The 22,067-nt window shown below is 42.7% G+C and overlaps 1 protein-coding gene across 3 annotated transcripts in view; it reads left to right on the plus strand.

The window, feature by feature from the left end:
- Window positions 1–22,067, plus strand: part of Cpne4 (copine 4) — a 482,133-nt gene that overhangs the window by 341,146 nt on the left and 118,920 nt on the right. For all 3 annotated transcript variants that reach the window (XM_048417340.3, XM_048417341.3, XM_085689654.2), the window contains exons 6-7: window positions 8,781–8,864; window positions 13,785–13,874. In XM_048417340.3, coding sequence (XP_048273297.1) covers window positions 8,781–8,864; window positions 13,785–13,874 — 174 coding nt within the window. The remainder of the gene's footprint in view (window positions 1–8,780; window positions 8,865–13,784; window positions 13,875–22,067) is intronic.

Raw genomic sequence — 22,067 nt, forward strand, 5'->3', positions numbered from 1 at the left:
TTATAGATGGCAAATTGAGATTCTGAGATGTGAAATGGTTTACCTAAAGCTACATGTATACACTCAAAACAGAAGACAAAAATCAGGGACAGAGAGTGACCCAGTGAGTCTCCTGACTGTCAGCCAAAGCTTGGGTTGCTTTCAGGAGGGAGGACTGTTGGTTCAGAGGAACAGGAAGCCAGGAGAGGGAAGGTGAGGGTAAGCTGGAGGTCATTAGTTTTCAAAGGGAGGTCTAGTATCCTTGCACCCTTCCACAGAAGTCCCTAAAGTGAAACCTGTTTCCATAGTAACACCAAGATATCTTTTCTCTTTGATTCTCACTTTCTCCCTCATGAACAAAGAAGTTTTCCCAACGGCAAATAAACCACACTGAGTACAAGAGCGGAATTGAGAGTCCAGCTTCCTCTTCTTCCTGTTGAGGTCACTAAACTATTGTGTACAAATGTTAAATAACATTCTCCTCACTACCCTCTTGAATTTGGAAAATACATTTATTTTCCCGGCGAAATGCTGTTTTGTTACAATGTGGGTTTTGTCATTCAAAAAATATACCAAATGAATGTTTTTAAGTGTATGAGATTTATAATGTGGTATGTATTAAATAATACCATCACATAAAAATTTTGGGGGTCCCCAACGATTTTTAAAAATATAAAGAAATATTATGACCAAAAATCTGAGAACCATTGTTGTAGGATTCACCAGGGAGTGCTAAGTACTTTTGCAAACCACAGGGATGAAGGCATATGTCCACTCTTCTTGACAAGGAGTCATTTTTTTAGCTCACTTTATGCCGTTCAGTGGCCATCTACCCAAGGTGGACATCTTAGAAGTCTTACAAGCATTTGTCATTACGAGTCAGCATGTAAATAAATTACATTTGTGAAGAATAACTTACTGACCTAATGCACGCCACTTAATGGAGAAAGAGCCTTTATGACTTCCATTTGTTACATTAGCATGTGTTTCTTACATTGGTAGGCAGTTAGCAATTAGCCTAACAGGTAAGCACACGGACGCATGTAGTACCCACTTTGAACCATGAAAGCTAGCAGGATGTTCCTTCACCCTTCCCTGAGAAAGTATCCATGCTGGTGGAGAGAAACTACTTCTTCCACTGGCCTCCACGTTTGTGAAGGATATCATTACAGATTCGATTTAATGGTCCTATGAAGCCAGCTTGATGGAGTGGGAGATGACTAAGCAGATCTGTCTCTAAAATAGAGGTTGTCAAACTTTTCCTCTGAAGGACCAGATGGCTCAGTACCGTAGGCTTTGCAAGCCATATGGTCTTTGTTCCTATCACTCAGCTGTGTCTTGAGGCCTGAAGACAGCCACCAATGAAGCATAAATGAATGGGTGTGGCAGTGGTCCAATAAAACTTTATTCATAAAAGCAATGGCGAGATTTCTCTTGTGCTGTAGTTGGCTGACTCCTGCTTTAAGGAGACTCGCTGTCCTGTGTTTCACTGTGTTTGTGGGTGGCTGCCTGGGAACTGTGGTCCAGTCTGCATAGATGACAGAAAAATCGTCCCTAGGATGCTGACTGTGTTTCCAAAGGTAGGCATTTTTATTTCTAACTTACAGATAGAGAACAGGGAGCTTAAAGTTTTGCCTGTGCTCACAAAGTAAAAACTATCCATGGAGTCTGGATATGGCAGCCTTTTTCTTTCAGTTCTACAAATCCAGGTTTTATTCAAAGACTACAGGAGTGGACATGTACTGCTTATTTTTCTCTCTGTTTCTTTATAGAAGCTATACTTTTAAAATTTACTTGCCAAGGAATGGATTTCCTCATGATTTTTTCATGCATGTTTAGTTTTGGCTGATTCTCCTCCTTCATGCACACCTACTACCCTACTCCCCTTTCCTCCTCTATACCCTTTTTATCCCCAGTATCCCCACTTCCACTTTGTTCTAGTACCTTCTCCAGCCCCGCCCATTTTCCATGAACCCTTTCTGGTTTCCTGGCCTTTATCCACATTTAGTTCCACTAAGACACACACATGTAACAGTCAGAAGCTAAAAGTCATGTATGGGAGAGGATATTTGGTATTTATCTATCGGAGCCTGGATAGTTTGGGTTAATATGCTGTCTTCCAGTTCCATCCAGCTTCCTGCATATTCCAGAACTTCCTATTTGTTTATGGCTGAACAGAACTCCATTGTATAACTGTGCCTCGTTTCCATTATCCATCCATCAGTTGACACTTCTGGGCCGATTTGATTTCCTGGCTATTGTGAAAGGAACAATAGAAATATGAATGTGTTACATATCTCTGTTAAAGGATGAAGAGCATCTTGTTTTCTTTTCTTTTTTTAAAAATGGACAAATATTTGTATGATAATCTGATATACACATTCAGTGTATAATGAGCAAATTTTAGAAATTAACATTTTCAACTCCTCAAACATTTGTTATTGCTATTTGCTGGAAACTTTTTCAGTCTTCCTTTATAGCTCTTGAAAGCACTACAAACTTCCTAGTCGCCCCACGTTGCTCTACAACACTAGAGCGGGCCTCTCTCTGCATTTCCTTTTCTCCACCTCCTTCTACCCACTTCTCCCTCCTTCCCAGTCATTAGTGACCATTATTCTGCCCTCTCATTTAAGCAAATTTCTTTCATAGTGGAATACAGAGAAAGTAACATGACCTACAGGATATTAAACAACCCGCTTTAGCAGAACTTGATTAAAAGGCCTGATTTATTCACTTTTATCAGAGCAAACTGTCCCAAAGCCTGCTTCGATGCAAAGAAAGCTGACGAGTGCAGATTAAGGTGACCAGACAGCTAACTGGGCCCAGAGTTGTGGTTCTGAAGATAGCGATTACCCGCATGGATACTTTTTGAATTGCTTTTGAGTGGTTTTGTTTCCAGAAATCAAATTATCATTATCTCCATATCTGGATAGTTCACAGTGTCTACATGACTTCTCTCTCCCACTAGCAAGTCCCAGAAGCCAACATTTATGAGTGTAGCATGTTACAGACACCAGATTCATGTGGACAGCTCTGAAAAGAAAACGTAGACACAGCCCCATGAGATAAACCTGTGAATGATGTCCAAGAAAGGAACAAGGAGACGGTCAGTCCTCTAGAGAGAAGGGCCTCTCCTCAACCCAGCGGATCCCACTCATTGTCTCTGTGGAACCCTTCTGTGTCCCATAAGACCTTTATACCCTGTGTTGTGAGACACTGTTCCCGGGGGGATAAGATGAGACTTCAGCTCTTCTCAGATAAGGAACCACTAGTACAATAACATGCCAAAATACGGATAACACTGACGTCTGACTTGGTGGGCCAATGAGTTTTACCAGGGTTACATACAGTGGATGAAGGGTTATTTACAAGAAAAGGAATGACTCAGAGATAGCGGTATCACCAAAGTCCATCCCAGCATGAGTGACATCTCACAAAAGCAGGGAACCTGGAAGGCATTGTACTGTGCAACCTGCAGGAAGCTCAACAGGTTGATTGGGTGTCCTTTCTGGTGGCCAGGTTGGTCTGACTCTCATCCAGACAGCTCTGCTGGTCTCTGCTTCTTCCAGGGTGCTTATCAGGCCTGAACCTCTTCTCAGCCGCTCAGTTTGTCTGGTACCATCTCTCAGCAAACCTTAATAGTTATAAATGATCTTGGGAAGTGAGGGCCGAGTGAATCTGGTCAATTTTGGGAACTTCCTGAAGTGATTTTAAATCGTTTACTTACTGAGTTTAACAAGCTTCTCTGAAGGATGGAATATTTCACCTCCCCTTCTACCATCCCATTGTTTCACCTCCCTGTAAACATTTTGTCTTAAGATTTTCCACTCTTAGGGCTGGAGAGATGACTCAGTCATTAAAGGCTTGGCTCACAACCAAAATATAAGCTATTCCACTGTTTTACCTCCTTTTAACATTCAGTGTCGTAATGAGCTTCCCTCCAAGATGGAGGTTTTTATCTGGGGGTGGGGTGGGGAGAGGAGACAGCGTCCATATAATGCATTGAACCACTGAGATAGATTTGAAACTCTGAAGTCTTGAATAAACCTGGTACCTCTCACCAATTTCCTTTTTATAATGTTTTTACTACTTTTTTGAGAATTTCATTCACGCATACAATATATTTTTTATCATATTCACCCCCTAATTTCTCGTAAGTCTACCCATCCCAATCCTTCCCAACTATGCGTCTTTCTGTCTCTCTTTTAAATAATCAAGTGAGTCCAATTTGTGGGGCTATTTACTGGAACATGGGACCACACCCTTAAAGAAAACTGAATCTCTGTCCCCCACTTTTCCAAGCCATCAACTGTCAATAGATCCTCAGCTCAGTGTGAGAGTTCATAAGCCTCTTCCCTCTCCACGCTGGAATGTTGACTGGCTTGAGGTTCCACAGGCTTTGTGCAGGCAACCACAGCTTCTGTGGAGAGATCGTGCTGTGCCCAGAAGATGTCTTCATTCTGATTTTCCTTGACCTGTGGCTCTTACCACCTTCCCTTCCACAATGATCCCTGAGTCTTACGGAGGAATAGGACACAGGTGCCCATTGGTGGCTGAACCCTCCTCCACAGACATTTATTCTATGTACTCTGGCTACTTATAAATCCCATATTAAGCACCATCCTCTGCACAAAGAAGCTTCTCTGATGATGTTTGAGAGCTACAGAGTTCTATGAGACCTCCCAACTTCTGACTTCTTAGTTTTCAGGAGAGAAATGAACAATACAAACTTCATGTTCCAAGCACCAAGTTACAGATGTTTGTGGTGCTTGTTTTCCATATTTCTATTTTTATCTTGTATTTTTCTACATTTTCCATTTTTAAGTAAAAATGATGATAAGAAAAGTTTTAAATTTTCAATAAGGAGGAAAGAATGAAAATAAATGATAGAGTTCTTTTACTGTGGTCAGCAATTTTTAAGTATAATTCATAAACATCCCCTGAGGGGACAGTAATCTATTTATGGAGGCAAATCAGGGGCCCATGGGCACACAGAAACAAGCAAATGTGGCCCACATCCATAAGGGAATTGGGATAAGAGGGTGGCAGCAATATTTTTAGATGTATATATGGAAACAGAAATAGGCTAAGATGAAAATGCCTTGGCAGGTGCATGCAAATCAGCTACAAGTGTGTCTGAAAGATAAATGGGTCATTTGGGGAGGAGACAGGTTTGTGGGTTAGGCTAATGAAGACAGTAGATATTGTGGGTTCTTGGTCAGAGGAGGGCTTTGGTGCTATCATACATCCAGACACTGAGTGAAAGAGCTGGTGTTTGATTCTCAGGTTGAACAAGGAGAGATATAGTAGAGAAGGGAATTCCCTACTGCCCATCTAGGTTGCTCTACAAAGTTTCTATGCTTATATTCCTTGTAAAATTATTTGCATTTAAATATTTCTTCATCAAATGTATTTTGATTATGTTTTTCTATGCCCCAACTCCTCCCAGACCTTCCCCACCTCCAAACTTACTGCAATTTACATGCCCTTTCTTTCTCAAAATAAATAAATAAATAAACAAGCAAGCAAGCCTTGAAAATTAAAATCAAGATTAAACAAATAAAAACCAAACTATGCTTAAACAAGATAACCTGCCACACCAAATCATAGTATCTGTTTAGTTTGTGTTGGCCAGCTGCTTCTAGGCTACTAGTGGCCTTCCCTAGAATGTAGTTTTTTGATATAACTACAGTCTATATTTTCCAATAACACTCCATTGGAAAAACTGATCAATTTTTTCTTTACCAATAGGTATCAATTACAAATAGCTTCTTGGTTGGGTATGAGACCCTATGTCTACTGGTCCCTCTCTATGTTGGAACCCCACCTGGCTTGAACTCTGCAGGTGTTGTGTGCACTTCTACAGTCTCTGTATGTGTGTATCACTTAGGGTTTCCATTGCTGTGAAGAGACACCATGACCACAACAACTCTTATTAAGGACAGCATTTAATTGGGTGGCTTACAGTTTTAGAGGTTTAGTCCATTATCTTCACCGTAAAAGGCGTGGGCTACATGCAGGCAGACACAGTACTGGAGAAGAAGCTGAGAGTTCTACATCTTGAACCACAGGCAACAGAAGTGAACTATGTACCACACTGGGTGTAGCTTGAGCATATATGAGACCTCAAAGCCCGCCTCCATAGTTGATGTAGGAGTGTCTTCTATCTATCTGTTGCTTTCATTGGTTAATTAATAAAGAAAACTGCTTGGCCTGATAGGTCAGATAGGTCCTGATAGGTAGGCAGGAAAGACAGAACAGAATTCTGGGAGGAAGAAAACAGAGTCAGTCAGACGCCATGCTTCTCCTGCCCAAGATGGACGTGGGTTAGAATCCTCCCAGTAAGCCACCACCTTGTGGTGCTACACAGATTACTAAATATGAGTTAAAGCAAGATGTGAGAATTAGCCAATAAGAGGCTGAAACTAATGGTCCAGGCAGTGTTTAAATGAATACAGTTTCCGTGTAATTAGATCCCGGTGGAAACGCAGCCCGCTGCTTCTTTTGTAACACATAGTGATATACTTCCTCCCACAAGACCACACCTCCTCCCACAAGGCCACACCTTCCAACAGTGATGCTCCCTATAGTCCAAGCATTCAAACACATGGGCCTATGAGGGTCATACCTATTTAAACCAACACAGTGTTCATATGTACAGCAGTCCTGTGTAGATGGATATTCATGACAGCTAATTGTGCTGTTTTCTTCCTCCCTGTCCTTTGGTAGCTCAAAGACCTAGTGAGCATCAGTGGCCTTTACTATAGAGCCGCCTTTGCCAGCATTGTCGTCACCCACCAGCCACACACACAGTTAAATTAGACTGCTTCCTCCACTCCTCTCCATTTATTCTTTAACAGTATTCCTGCGCTAGAATACAGCCTCTTCACAGTCGCTGTCTACAGTCAAGTGGATCATACCCCTCCTCTCTAAAGAGCCCCGCAAACCTACTCCTTCATTCTTTAGCATAAGTCATGCCATTTCTTATACTTCTCACCAAACTCGATGATATTTAGAGAGTGCAACAAGGCACTAGTGTTCCTTTGATCCTGACGCCAGCACAGAGACTTTACAGCCTTCACACACCCTGAAAACCCTTTGCTGAGCTCAACATGAGGACAAACTGGTAAAGACTTTGGTAGAGAAGAGACTGTTACAAATAGAAGCCAAAGGGAAATAATATAATGTCAGATGACAGCTTGTAAACTTGATGGCTATTAGGGCAATTATAGATTGAATTCTGTTTTGTTACAATTTGGGGCTGATAAGAGTGTGTGAGTAAGACTGTGGAATGGATGACTTCCTATTCTATACCAAGGGCTTGTTCAGTCATCCGTTACTTCATTATTTCTATATTCATTCATGCCTGTGTTCCTTCAGTAAGCACCAGGTGTATACTACTAAGGTGTATACACTGTAAAATACCAAGAAAGTATGCACTGTGTAAACTATTGAGAAAGTAAATAGTAAACGTGTTAGTGACAACAAGGCATCGTTCCTCCTTTCTGAGAATTTGCCAATTACTGTATAAAAATAATTTTAAGGAGGATGCAAATTCTGTAGTTTCTGATGCTGGTAATGAAGCGCCTGTTTGCATGGGCTCTTTCCCCTACTAGAAGCGCCCGGAAGTGTTAGAAAAGACATGAGGGGCATCTGTCTGTGGGTTCTCAGGCAGGGAAGGGATTCAGCTAAAGACCTAGAACTGAGCAGAGAAGAAAGCCAGGAAGATAATTTAGATAGTCTGTGCAGGTTTCCCGTGCAAGCCTGGTCCCTTAAATAGCACGGATATAGAGACTATGAAGCCTCTCAGGAAGTGTCTAAAAAGAAAAAAAACTGAGCACAACTTTTAATAGACTTCTAGGATAGAAAAAGGAAAGCTGGAAGTTCAGGACCACTAAGAGAATAGGGATGCTACAGAGGAGGAGGGGTGCAGCCATGGGCTTCACCTCTCAAGACCTTCATTATTCTCAGACAGCAACAGAGAAAGTGAACACAAACCTGAAACCAAGAGGACAGAGACTAAGAGCCCACAGGGAGCCTTGTGTTCTCATCAGGGAGAACCTGCTCCACAAACGCTGACTTTCAGCTAGATCCCTCCAAGGACAGCACCCAAGGAGGAAAGGACTCGGATATAGACGGATTCCTTTTATTAAAGACTTATGAAGGAATCCAGTCTTTGAATAGCTTAATCCTGATTAGATTCAAGGCACTGCCTCCATTCTGGCTCCTTAATAAATGCTGAGGATGAATCTAAAACCTTTGTAATCTTCTTTCTGTGGTGCTTATTTCATCAAAGTAACAAACACACCAAGAAGCAGAACTAAGAAACAGATAATAGAGACAGATACATAAGTGATCCGGACATCACAGTGGTCAGACGCTGGCTCCACCATAATCACAGTCGACGTATTTGAGACAACAGCTCTCTCACTTCTCAACAAACTGTCATTTGAATCCATCTGTCAAGAGACCTTCAGAGTTCAGCCTAACAGATATTTTATAAAGACCCCGGAGTTCAGATGCAGCTAATTCCAGGCCAGGGAGTGGATTAGAGGGATGAGAAGACAGCAAATAGGGGTGATGTGCACTGCTTCAGGACAAGAAAGTGAAAGCGGTGAAGTTGAGGCTGAGCTTTCAAAAAGAAATGGTGTGCTGGGCCCCGTTCCACAGGAAGTCAGAGGTTAGTTTAGGATAATTAAACCTCCCAGTGCTCAGCACTACATTAAGTTCAGAAGAGAAAGAAAGGAAAAGAAAAACAGAAGAGAAAAGAAAGAAACCTTAATTCTGTTTATCTATTTTAGGATTTCTTCAGTAAATCCGACCCATTTCTGGAAATTTTCAGGATGAATGATGACGCAACTCAGCAGCTTGTGCACCGGACGGAGGTAAGAAGCCTGTGATGTCCGCCCTCTGAGGAGGTCAGCAGAGAAGCATCCAGATTCCTTTCTCTTTTCTGTAAACCATTTTCAGTGTTTTAGAAGTTAAAATATAATTATACCATTTCCCCCTTCACTGTCCTCTCTCCAACCCTTCCCATGTACCTCTTTGCTCTCTCAAATTCACGACCTCTTTTTCCTTAATGAGTGTGTGTGTGTGTGTATGTGTGTGTGTGTGTATGTGTGTGTAGTATTCTTAAATATAGAAATACAGCCTGCTTAGTCTATAAAATGTTGCTTTATGATTTCAGAGGTGACTGCTTGGTATTGGAAAACCAATTGAGGGGCTCTTCTCCGGGGAAGGCTATTTCTCCTGCTCTGACCACTCCTTTGTTGTCTGTAGTTCTTTGTCTGGGCTTGGGGGGCGTAGCGGTTCCCCCTCCATGTTAGTTTACACACAAATACCTGGGACCTCTCTCTCCTCAAGATAATCCTCTGCATTTTAGGGTTTTTACTCTAATTTTATAAATTTGAAGAAAAGACCCCTCCCTTCAAGTCCCATTTTCACATCATTGACTTCCAACACAGCCAACCAGAAATTTATTTATATGAATTAAGAATACTAGGACCAGCAAGGTGGCTCAGTCTGGTGACCTGAGTTTGATCCCCAGAACCTACAAGTGAAAGAAAAAACTGACCACGCAAACGTGTTCTCTGACTTCTGGCCGTATACTGCAAAGGGTAGACAACCACAAGTTCACATGTGTGTATGTATGCACACACACACACACACACACACACACACACACACACACTCACACACAGTAAATGTAGAAGACATTGACTATGATACGAGCTAACATTTAATGAGGCAACTGGGAAGGGGCATCATCTGAAATGGTTTACATGCAGTATTTTACTTCTTATTCTGTGGTAGACATATTGTTGCCCTGCTTTCCAGTCAAAGGAACTGGACTTTGGGACAATTACACCATTTCCTATGTTTCACAATTGGTAACAAGTGGAGCTGAGTTTTATGTAGGCTCTGTTCGAGTCAGCTTCACTGAGTTTGTAAGGCAGTATGCTTACTCGGGTAAAATACTTCTCCTGAAGCTGTTGTGTGAGCTACTGCCCTGTCATCACAGCCACTGGGTCCCTGGGTCAAGCTGTGCTCCTTCTCACTCATTCTGCCTCCCAAGGGTGCCCTGTTCACCACTTTCATTATCCCTGTGCCCAAATACCCGGCAGAAGCAATATAAAGGCTGGGAGCTTTGTTTTTGCTCTTGCTGTCAAGGAATACAGCCTACCGTGGGAGAGGAGGCAGGGCGGCTGCAGTGGTGCTGCCCAAGGCACAGATTCATGCAATGGGGCTTTTCTACAGCTTGAAGGATCAGGAAATGAAACCAAGACCCGAAACAGGGCCCTGCATTGTGGCCAATGTCTCCTAGCTAGGCAGTGTTTCCCAAAGGTTCCACACGTGTTCAAAAGATACCACCAACTAGAAAAAAAAATGTTCAAATATATGTCTGTGTGAGACATTTTAGAGCCACACTGTAACAGGTCTTATCCTATGTCATCCCCTGCCATAAAGCCCTGGTATGACTATTTCACATATATGACCAGTGCTTATGGTAGCTAATCTCCACTGTCAATTTGATAGGGTTTAGAATCACCTGGAAAGAAAATAACAACAACAATAACAAAAAACAAACGAACCAAAACACCTATGGGGTTGTCTTAATTAGGGTTTGTATCGCTGTGAAGAGACACCATGACCACGGCAACTCTTATAAAGGAAAACATTTAACTGAGGTGGCGGCTAAGAGTTTCAGAGGTTCAGTCCATTGCCATGGTAGAGAGCATGGCAGCGCATAGACAGACATGGTGCTGGCTACATCATGATCAGAAGGAAATGGTTTGTCACACTTGGAATAGCTTGAGCCTAGACCTCAAAGTCCACCCCACCTTGACACACTTCCTCCAACAAGGCCACACCTACTCCAACAAAGCCATACCTCTTAATAATGCCACTCCCTTTGGGGGCCATTTTCTTGTGAACCACCACAGGGGTGTATGTGGACAATTCCAGAGAGGCTTGGCTATGGTGGGGAAGACGCAGATGTGAACAGCACAATCCTGTGGGCTGGAGTCTCAGGATAAATAAGAAGGAGAGAGAAAGTAGAGCGCCCGTATTCTTCTCATTGCTTTCTGATTGCTCATGCAATGTGTCCTCACTCTCCTACTGCCGTGTTCTCCTTGCTACAGTGACAAACTATACCTTCCTGTGTTCATTGCTTTGGTCAGGCATTTTGTCATCATAATAAGGAAAGTAATTAATGCAGCGACCAACTACAATCTCCATTATTTTATTAGATTTGCAAGCCAGAACACGAGAAATTCTCTAAGAAGGAAACAGAATAACTGTGCTGGATGACCTGACACTCAAATAGCCTGTGTGTGCCAATGGCAAAGGAAAGGAAGCAGGAACACCAGTGATTTTTTTCATGGGGTGACAGTGGGGCATCATATTCCTACCATGTCATTTTGCCAATCGAACTCTTTTTTCCTGAAACAGCAAAGGGGAATTCTGTCATTTTTAAGGTTGACAAGAATTGAGTAGTCTCAAATGGGTTAATAGCAGATACCGTCTGGCATGTGGCTGGCACGAATGGGGATCGTGTGGATGCTGAAGAGCAGTGTGATTGTCTGGGTTCCAGCCCCTGGAAACTTGGCTATGGGTAGAGAGTACAGGTTCCCTGAGTGCTCCTGTCTAACTATTGCCAAATGCTTTCCTGCTGCTATCAAGATTCCCATGGTAAAATGAACTTTGGGGAAGACAGAGCAGCGGTGTTCATTCATGCCTTTTGCTGAGTCAGTGAACAGCAGAAAGGAGAAGAGACACACACAGCATACTGTTGGGTTCGTCTCTCCTAAGATCCTCTTTTTCATGACGCCTGCCAGTTGTCCTGCAATTGTTGATAGTGGGAACTTTTCCTGTTCCCAAGAAACTATGCAATTTCTGTCCCCTGCCCCAGTGCTGGGGAATTCTTGGAATCTCATAACGTTGCTGATCACGTAGCTTTCCAATAGATCAAATAACATAGCACTGATGGTTTCTCTTGCTTACTCAGCAGGTTCAAAATAAACACGCAGCTTTACACTCTTGGTGTACACACACACACACACACACACACACAAACATACACACTCATACATGTACAGTCATGCATGCATATAGATTTGAAATTTTTCGTTAAAATTTGATTTGCTATTCAATTTTCTTAAAAAATCTTCACTCCTTAGTATTTTCATTAAAATGTTGCTAGTAACTGTAAGCAATTAAAACAAACACAGGTCTTATTATTCAGGTCTCCTTCTCACAATAATTTGATCATGCCCAGAATATCAGGAGATAAGACAAAGCCACAAGAGAATATTGTTTCCGTATTTTAACATGTTAAAATAAACTTAACAATGAATCTGTGATCTAATCAATAATTCATAGTAGTAGTAAGGAATTCAGTAGAAGTGGGAATAATTTATGAAATATTACATTATTTTGAATTATTTTTTCAAAAAAATCCACAAAGATATCTACATAAAAACTTCATATGAAGGAAGATTAACATGGCAGAGTTCAATTTAACAATTTAACTTTATTTGTGTGTTCCCGAGTGTATTAGTTCTTAGGCTTCATTCAGATAACCTGGAAGATCTTCCTAAAAAGCCTCTGTTTATAGGACTGGATAAAGTCCAGAATTTCTGTTTGTAAGAAGTCCAGGAACCACAGTTCGATAGCCCCTGTCCTAGAGTCCGTGTTTGGTACTTTATTCACACTGAACCACGCCGAATTATTCAAACCATTAAAAGACAGGATAAGTCTCATGGACCCTTGGTCAATATTCAGCCAAGTTCTTGACTAGTAAGCTGATTTTAAATAAGTTGTCCTATATTACTGGCTTAGTTTATAATCTGAACAGTTGCCATGTTATTCTAATTGAGATTGTGATCAGCTAATGGAAAATTGCTATTAGTGTTCTTCACCGAGAAATTTCGCTGACTCCCCAATCTGATATGACTTGAGGTTACAGATTACCAAAGGTCTCCTGTATGTATGTATGTGTATATGTATATGTGTTTATATATGTATATATGTGTTATGTATGTATATATGTGTATGTGTGTATTTTATATGTGTGTGTGTGTCATACATACATGTATATAGTGTATTTTGCTCATTTGTCACCCTTAACCCTCTCTTAACCTTTTACCCCTACTGGATGCCTTCTGATCAAAAGTTCACCTCCTTCTTTGATGTCTTTTTGTGTGTTCATGTGACCCACTGAGTTTAACAAGGGCTGCTTGCATGAATATGGTTGTGGGGTTGTTTACTGGGGCATGGACAACTCACCAGGAGCTGCACCACACGACTAAAAGACTCCCTGGCCCCAGCAACCGTGAACTGCTCAGAGCCCCAAAGCTAGTGGTGACGATTCTTCAACAGTACCCCTCCACCCTTGCCAAATCCCTTTCCTCTGCTGACTCCGAGGGGAAAGATTTTGTGCCATAAGATTGATGGTCCTGCGGGACGGGGGAATCCCTTATCAGTGATCAGAGGCAGCCAGGCCTCAACCGCAGGCCTCTGGCTGAAGAAGAGGTAATCTTCTATATCCACATGTTGGGCAATGCCACTGTAGCTACTCATGGAAGAACATCTGGGCCAGTGACCGCAGGAGTTCTGCCCACAGTGACACACTTTGTGGCCGCTCTTAAGACACTCACTCCTTCAAGTTTTCATCAAGCGACAAGTTCCAGACACTTGTCCTTTATGTAAGCACCGCTGTGGCTTCTCGAGTAGCTGTTATGTTGAAGTATGAAAATGTCAAGCCTCCGCTCTTCAAACCACTCTTCATGCCTTTCTCTTCCCAGGTTGTGATGAATAACTTAAGCCCGGCCTGGAAGTCGTTCAAGGTATCAGTGAATTCTCTGTGTAGTGGAGATCCCGACCGTCGGCTGAAGGTAAGATCCATATCCAAGAGATGTGAATTTGAGAGTGCATTGACTCCTCCTTCTTCTTTACACATGAACATTGGCGCACTAGATTTGCTGTGTCACTTTTTCCAAACCTCACCTTTTAAAATCTTAGTGAAAGAAAGGCAGGCTGTTTCTACTGCCAGAGCTATCGGCGCTCACACAAAAGCCCAAAATAAATCCTGCTGTATTATGTCAAAAGACAGCCTGGGGCTTCTCAGAAACAAAATGTGGTAATAACTTCAGAGTATAATTGGAAGTTTCTGGAAGGAAAATATTTCTGCATTAAGTATCTATGACTATATAATGTGTGACTCTCCAACCCCAGCCCCCTCCATTGTGGTTGTTTGAAATAGTAAGCACATTTAACTTATAACTTTGTGCATTGGCAAACTGGTTTGGGCCAGTTCGTTGATTCTTAGACTGAACTTGCATGGCCTCTGTTAGGCATCCATGTTCCGACACTCATGAACAGGGTGACAACGTCTGGAGGTTGTCAGGGTGTCGTACGCAGTGGAGGGTGGGAGGGAGGTTGAGCCTTAACTGTCATCATCATACACGCTATCTTAAACTTTCACATAGAGTAACCGTGTGTTCCAAGAGGCCCAAATAGTTGCTGCAAGGCCTCTGAGCACAAGGCTAAGAACTCAGCTACTTCCTCCACAGCCTAGAAGCCAAAGTATGTAACATGCCTACTCCAAATTCAAATACAATAGATTCTACCTCTCCATGGGAAGAATTGCCAGGTTTCAGGACCATTCTTAAAAATCTACTACAAGTGTTTGGAGCACTGTGGGAATGGAGAAGTTGGGGGTGTGGGGTCCATGCACTCGCAGGGTCAGGGATCATGAGAGGGGGTCAACAGACTGAACATCAGAAATCAGGGCCTGTGGACATCTGCTGTGACCAATGGGCTGGCCTGCGCTTGACCGTGGGAGCAGAAGAAGTTCCATTGCTAATACCACAGAGCTGACTTTATTGATTCCAGATGACTCACTAACTCACTGGACACAAAGTGTCTATAAATCAGATGGCTGATTAAAGTTCAGTGAGAAACATGATTATCAAGTAGATCCAGGGCTGCATTGGCTTCTCTAGAGCATTGTATTGTGAGTGAACCGGGAAGACAGTTGTTGGAGGGAAATGGTAAATAAAGTTTGAGGGCATAGGCAGGGGTGTCCGGAAACTCAGCCATTAGCTTCAGATGCTGAAAATCAAGAGCATCCCCTCCACACATGGGCAAAAGGGATGGTTCATCCACTACTCCAAAGAAACCTTCATGCTTGCCCGTTAGGGAACCCATTCTCATAACATTGTAAAATGGGCACTCTCTTGGTATCTTCCTTGTTGCTGTGATAAAAAATACTTCAACACAAGCACCTTAAGGGAGAAAGCATTGATCTCAGTTCCCAGTTCCAGGCTGCAGTCCATCATGGGGGGAGAGAAGGCATCAGGCACTTGAAGCAGCTGCTCACGGTGTATCTGCAGCCAGGAGAGAGCAATGAATCACATGTGCGAGTGCTCAGCTCACTTCTTCCACTCGAACACAGATCAGGTCCCATCCACAATGAAAATGGGACTTCCCGCATCATTTAACATGATCAAGATACTCCCCCAAAGGCGTGCCTACGAGGTCATCTTCCTCTTGAGCGAGTCTCAAGTTTGTCCAGTTGACAGTCAACACTCATTCTAGGCCCTGCCGCCATTTGCTTTTGGGACTGCATTCCCCTCACCCAGTTCACTCTGAAGACTGTTCTGATGGGTGACGTTCTTCTGGTTTCAGTGTTATTGTTCAGGTTAGGACCCCATCTGATTGGTTAGTCCTAGTCTCTTTAATGTTACATATCTCTGTTTAACCCCACTCTGTGTGGAATTTGGGGTTGAATTGTCAAGTGAACTTGCTGTCTTCCACGGTGGTAATGACAAATTCAAATTCTACCTCTTTCTCTTAAGAAAAATGGTTATTTTAGGAAAACCTCTAGAAACTCTCATTCATGCCAAAACATGGGACTTCTGACTGGGTTTCTTGGTAGAAGCTCCTTTTTAAGGATGCCCGAGAGTGACAGCTTCAGATACAGGTGACAATTAGCAACTCTGCTCTGAGCCGTGCTCAGTACAATAAATGTCTTTCTTGGGCTGGGAATAAAACAGCTCCTCCTTTGGTGTTTGTCAGTGGGAGTTACTGAGTGGGTAAAGAAGAGTGTTTGATATGGTTGAATGCATAAAAACATAAATAATGTGGGGTGTTGAGGGCTCTGAGATCTCTGTGGGAACAGGAGCTCCTAAGAGATAGATACACAGATAATCCGATGGAAGGAGACAGAAACAAGGGGAGGAGAGAGAGAGAGAGAGAGAGAGAGAGAGAGAGAGAGAGAGAGAGGATAAAGGAAGAAAGGAAAAGAAGGAAGAGTGAAATGTGGAAGAAGGCTCTGTTTCTCACCATCTTCCCAGCTGACGCATTGGGTACTGTTCTGGGGGGACTGTGAACTGTGCTGTGTATTATAGGGAGCTTAGTGTTGTTCTCTCTCTCTCTCTCTCTCTCTCTCTCTCTCTCTCTCTCTCTCTCCTTCCCTCCCTCTCATCAATTTGATAACCTAAAATATATTTAGACATTGAAAAATGTTCCCTAGATGGTAAAATCACCTTTAATTAAGAATTGCTGGTACAGACCAATGTTCTCAAATTCCATAATGCCTATAGGGCTTGTTAAAATGGCAATGCCTGAGCCTCACCCCGACCGCCAGTTTCTGACTCAGGGGATATAGAATGGGCATAAGAATCGGCATTCCTATTGGGTTCCTGATGGGATTTATATGCCTGTTCCAGCATTTCTGAGATTAAGCGTTGGCAGCTTTCATTAGTTTCCACGTTGCACTTTCTCTTCCTGCCTTCCTCTCTGCCATTCTCTCTCTGCCCAGTGCTTAGACCCAGGCTGTACTCTTTCCACATATAGGATTAACTAGAGTCAGCTCTCTGACCAGGGATGCTCGCCTCATTCTTCCGCTTTTCCTGGAGCATACTGCTTGTCTTTGAGTCTCTTCAATTTTCTACCATTCACAGAAAACCTTCCTGAGGGCTCTAATACCTATGGGGGGGCTTCCTAGCCACACTTACCGCGCATGCACCCAGCACATCCAGGTCTTGCCTGGAGTTCCCATGCACTAACTGTTTCTGGCAATGACCTGTGAAAGCGTGAAGGGGGCATGAAGAGCTGGGTGGGACATGCCTGAGCCTATGGAGAGCCCAGCCCCCACTGACATGCTGGCCCTCCAGTGGCAACACCCGCTCTCTGTAAACTAGACTCTTCTGAAAGGCAGTTGGATTCCTGTGCAGGCTTTTGTTTCCATTTAGTGGTTATTTTGCTTCAAGAGCAGCTACGGCATTCTCACATGGCCTTCTCCAAAGACAGCAGTGCCCTGCTGCTAGACAGGAGCTCTGATCATATGGGGGTTATTCTCCCAACCAACAAAAAAGAAAAGTGAATTTACTAAACCATCTGTCAGGTTAGATTTTTAAATCCAAGCTTAATAGTTACAATTTTTGTTCCAATACATCATCTTAATGCCTTTCTTATGTATGCAACATCTACATGAATATCAACTTTTAAATAATTGGCTTGCTTATCCATTTGTTTGTTTGTGTGTTGGTTTGTTTGGAATCCCTATCCATAACAAAAGTCAAAATAGTGACTAAATGACTTTTTTCAAAATGTCTTTATTTAACATGAACGTATTTAAATACACAGGCAGTTTTCAACGTGCTATGACATTCCCCTCTTCACACCATCACACAGATTCAGCAGTTATTCATTATGGCCAGCTACATGTCATCCTGTCCCACTCATACCTCCGGGCCACTAAGTCGAGCCCAGGGCCGAAGCCTGTGAAGCCCAGTGAGCAGAAACAAACAAACAAATAGACATATAGCTTTCTCAGGGATACCTCAACTTACCCCAGTGAACAGATAGAAGGCATATAGTGCTCTTGGGAACACCCCAATCCACCCCCAATTTCTCTTGTCTCTTTTAAAATTATCAGGGAAAAGAATATTTCAAACTGGAGGAATTATTTGCATGTTTTGCTACGTCATAAATGATAATGTTTTAAAGGCCTGTGGGACTCTACTATGAAAAGCCAGCAAGGAAAAAGAACCCAAGACCACACCATACTATGCCATGGTCCTATCTTAGCCACCACATTTCCTGACCTGAAAATACTCCAGGACGTACTACTGAAAGATGAAGGACCTTCCAATAAACACAACCATGAAACCATCCCATTCCCGAGAATATTAACTAGAGGTTGTTAATGCTATCAGATACGCTGCCTCCTATGCCTATCTGCCTCTCTCCTACTGCTTTACTAACTTATTAAACAGTTGGATTTTCTGTTTTTTGATATGGGCATGTATATGTATGTGTGTTGTGTATATTCACATGCGTTTAGGTGCATGTACCCAAATGAGTGCTGGGGTTAGTGGAGCATGTGTGGGTGGGTGCCCTGCTCTATCTCTTTCTACCTTGTTCCCTTGAAACACAGTCACTAAATCTGGAGCTAGGCTAACAACCAGCAAGCCCCACCACTCTGTCTTCTGCCCCACTCCTACAAAATACTGAGGTCACCGGCACAGACTCATGAGGCCGCACATAGCTTTTGACGTGAGTGCTGTGGATTTGATCTCATGCCTATGCAGCAAGCTCTCTTATTCACTGAGACATCTCACCAGCCCCTGTTTTTCTGGCTTTTGTTACTCTTTGAACAAGGACCAGGATGCAAATGAGACCAAATGCAAATTAGTTTTTGTTCCTTCTTGGTGTTTTTAGTTTTGTTTTTTTTTTGTAGAGTTTTCTTAAAGAAAATGCCAGTATGGTCTCTCCTGACGTGTTTCCTACACTCTCTGTTGCCTAGAAATGGGTCATTGGGGCCTAAACACATTTAAATTCTGTTTCCTGATGAGAATGCCCTGGGTATTATTAAAAATTCATGCATTTTCCTATGAGTGTTTCAGTCTATTTCAGCTACTACTAATCCTTTAACACACTACACCATTACATATTTGAGCACAGAAAATTCCTTTGAGTTGGCCCTTGAATTCTTCTAACCCACACATCATATATCAGGTGCTTAATAGTTTTCCTTGCTTTCTAAAACAAAGCTTTGAGTTCATGAATTTTAAGGTTTTATAATTCTTTTTTCTTAATATATCTTTATGTGAATGTCAAGTTGTTGAATATCTCTTGAATCCATTCTTCCTGTATTTGATTTATTAAAAAAATAAGTCACCACGATAAGCATATTTTTCATCTCAAATAAAATGCTTCATTTTATGTCATTGTAACAGTTAGCAAGAAAAATGTCTACATGTAAGATATTTCATGAGGTCTGAGACCCTGAATCACTCAGTGTTCCATTAAGGGAAAAATACTCTCCAAAAAAACAACTTGGTGAAATGTGGTATTCATCATTTCCTTTGATTTGACCAGCACATTGCTCCTCTACAAGCCTTAAATTTTTAAGAGACAGTGTAGTGTTCACCAAACATTCTCCCAGATGGGGGGCTCTTAGCGAAATAGAGGGTTGGGGAGCACCATCAGAAAGTATTTATTGACACAAAATTGTGCTTGGTACTGAGGGGAAATACTACATCAGAGCAATCTCGACAGACTCCACGAGCTCACACCGAGAACTCTGAATTGCCCACACTAAAGGGTCGGATTCTATTTGCTTTTCTAATAGCTCAATCCCAAAGGCAGCTTGGAGACACCCCCCCCCCCAATAGAGTTCCTATGACATCCTTGGAGTAAGAGCGGATGACAGGATGACAGCTAACTGCCTGGAGGAGGGACTGAGGGAGGGACTGCAATTTCTGTGACCCCAGCCCCCATGTCTTTCTCAGGCAGGAGGCCCAGCTTGGTAACTGAGGTCAGGGTGAGGTATGCACAGACAAAACGTAGTCGGGGAGCTGGAGTAACAGAAAGGAAGGTGTGGAAGCTAAAGTGGAAATTAGACCTGTGGGTGTGAGAAAGCAAGCCCAAACGCAGATCAAAAGCGCCCCCCACGTGATAAGGGTTGCCCACCCTCTGCTTTGCTCTTCCTTTTTGGCTGCCATGCTGATTGATTAAAACAGCCATATCTCCAAGTTGTCATCAAGGCTGGACTTCTGAATGGTCGTTAGAGTGCTCTGTTAAGTCAAAACCCCAGAACAGTAAGGGTACCGTCTTCTTTTTTAATAGCTTTGACACAGTGCTGAACTCAGCCATGTGCTAAGCCTGCCGTAAATGACACTGCCTCCTTCTCACTGCCTCTGCAACCTCGCAAACTTCCCGCCAGCCCCTCCATTTGGCACTTCAGCTATTTTTTCTGCCATCTCAACACAGAGCTAAGCGTACCTGTTTGTGTGTGTTCCGTTCGTGCCACTCTGTAAAATCCTTTGCATTTGTCCCTTTACTCACACAACTATCTGTGTCTTCCCTGTCTATGTATGACAAGGCTGTCTTTAATCGATATTCCATTTTCTCCATAAGTTCACTGTTTTGCTTTGGACTGTCTTGGCCTTGGACCTTTGCTTTTTATCCTTAGTTCCACACGGTTCTTAACTTCTGGATTCCTGTATACCCATTATCTTTTGTCTATCTCCATCCGTTCAATACATTTTTCTTCCTTATTGCTGACTGTCTCTAACAAACCTGATAAGGGAGGAATGATATACCACCCTAGTTTAACCCCCCAAATTCTCAGTCATTGGCAGTGACCCTCATTCAGCTCCAGAAAACCCCAAATCTATAGCATGAGGCTTCATCACTATGCTTTCCATGGGCTATTTCAATGTTTTCTGAGTTTTTTGTTTATTTCTTTGTTTTGGGGGGATTTGTTTGTTTTTGTTGTTGTTGTTTTTAATGTGGTTCATGCAAACTACGCGGCACCAGAATTGAAGAGGCCATTACTGTGCTCAGTATTATTGGAAATTGTGGTTAAGAGCCTGACATTATTGGGCAATTAAAAGCAAGTCTTCTACCCTCTCTACTGCTTTCTAATGGTGAGTGGGGGTGGAACTTGGGTGTCCACAGTCCTATTATGTTTTCTGGAAATCTGTTCAAACTCAAGTGCTTTCCGCGTGGCCTTCTGGGCTCAGGGCGGTTTTGTGCCTGTCACTCGTTCACTCTGCCTAAACGATCAGAAGTTTACAGGAGGATTGAAGACTCACCCAAGTCTTTCTTGATTCAATTATCTGCGGTGCTGGAATTCTTGACTCCACTTGAGTAAATGGCACCCCTGATCCCTGATCCTACCTGAGATCTGCAATCAATGCCACGGCGTGGAAAGCAGTTTAAATAATTCAGGAATCAGCTAAGCTTCTGAACCGAGATGGGGTTATGGCCTCTCTTTTTAACATTTCTTTCTTTCATTAATATTGTCCTCCTTCACGAATGAGGAATTAGAGCTCTGCTTTGTAGAAAACAATTCAAGATTTTACAGCTACGTAAGCGTAGTCTTAGGTTAAACCCAGGTCTCTTGCACCCCAGTGATTCTGTTAAAGAACAAAAAATATTTACGGAGTCCTCACCAGGCTCCAGGACCTGTGCTAGGCACTTGGTTTAAGTTTTCTCACTAAATTCTGTAATTCTCTTAGCTTTAACAATCTGACAGGGAGCTGAGACACCTCAGTGGGGAGGTTGCTTGTTGTGCAAACGTGAGGGCCTGAATTGGGGTCCCTAGTGCTCATTAAAGGGCAGGCACACCTGAATGCATCTGTAATCCAAGCACTGGGGCTACAGCAGGAGAGGAAGCAATCCCCTAGCCCATTGGCCAGTTAGTCTAGCTGAATTAGTAGTGAGCTCCAGACTCAGAGATAGACATCATCTCAGGACATAAGGGAGGAAGCAACTCAAAAGGACACTGGCACCTCCTGCCTGTCTACACACGTATGCACATACACAAGAAATAAAGGAGCAATCCCATAGTAACAGAGAGCCGCCAAGTAACAAAAGTTTATGTCTTGTTTATATAACAAGCACAGATAAACCATTCAAATCAATGTCTCCTTCTCCATGATCCAAGAACTCAGGCTTCTGCTGGATGTGGTTGGCACACACCTTTAATCCTACAACAAAAGGAGGCGGATGCAGGTGGATCTCTATGAATTTGAGGCCACCCTGCTCTACATAACAAGTGTCAGGCTTGC

The sequence above is a fragment of the Myodes glareolus genome, chromosome 4 (genome assembly GCF_982192425.1).
Source record: "Myodes glareolus chromosome 4, mMyoGla1.1, whole genome shotgun sequence".
NCBI classification, from domain to species: domain Eukaryota; kingdom Metazoa; phylum Chordata; class Mammalia; order Rodentia; family Cricetidae; genus Myodes; species Myodes glareolus.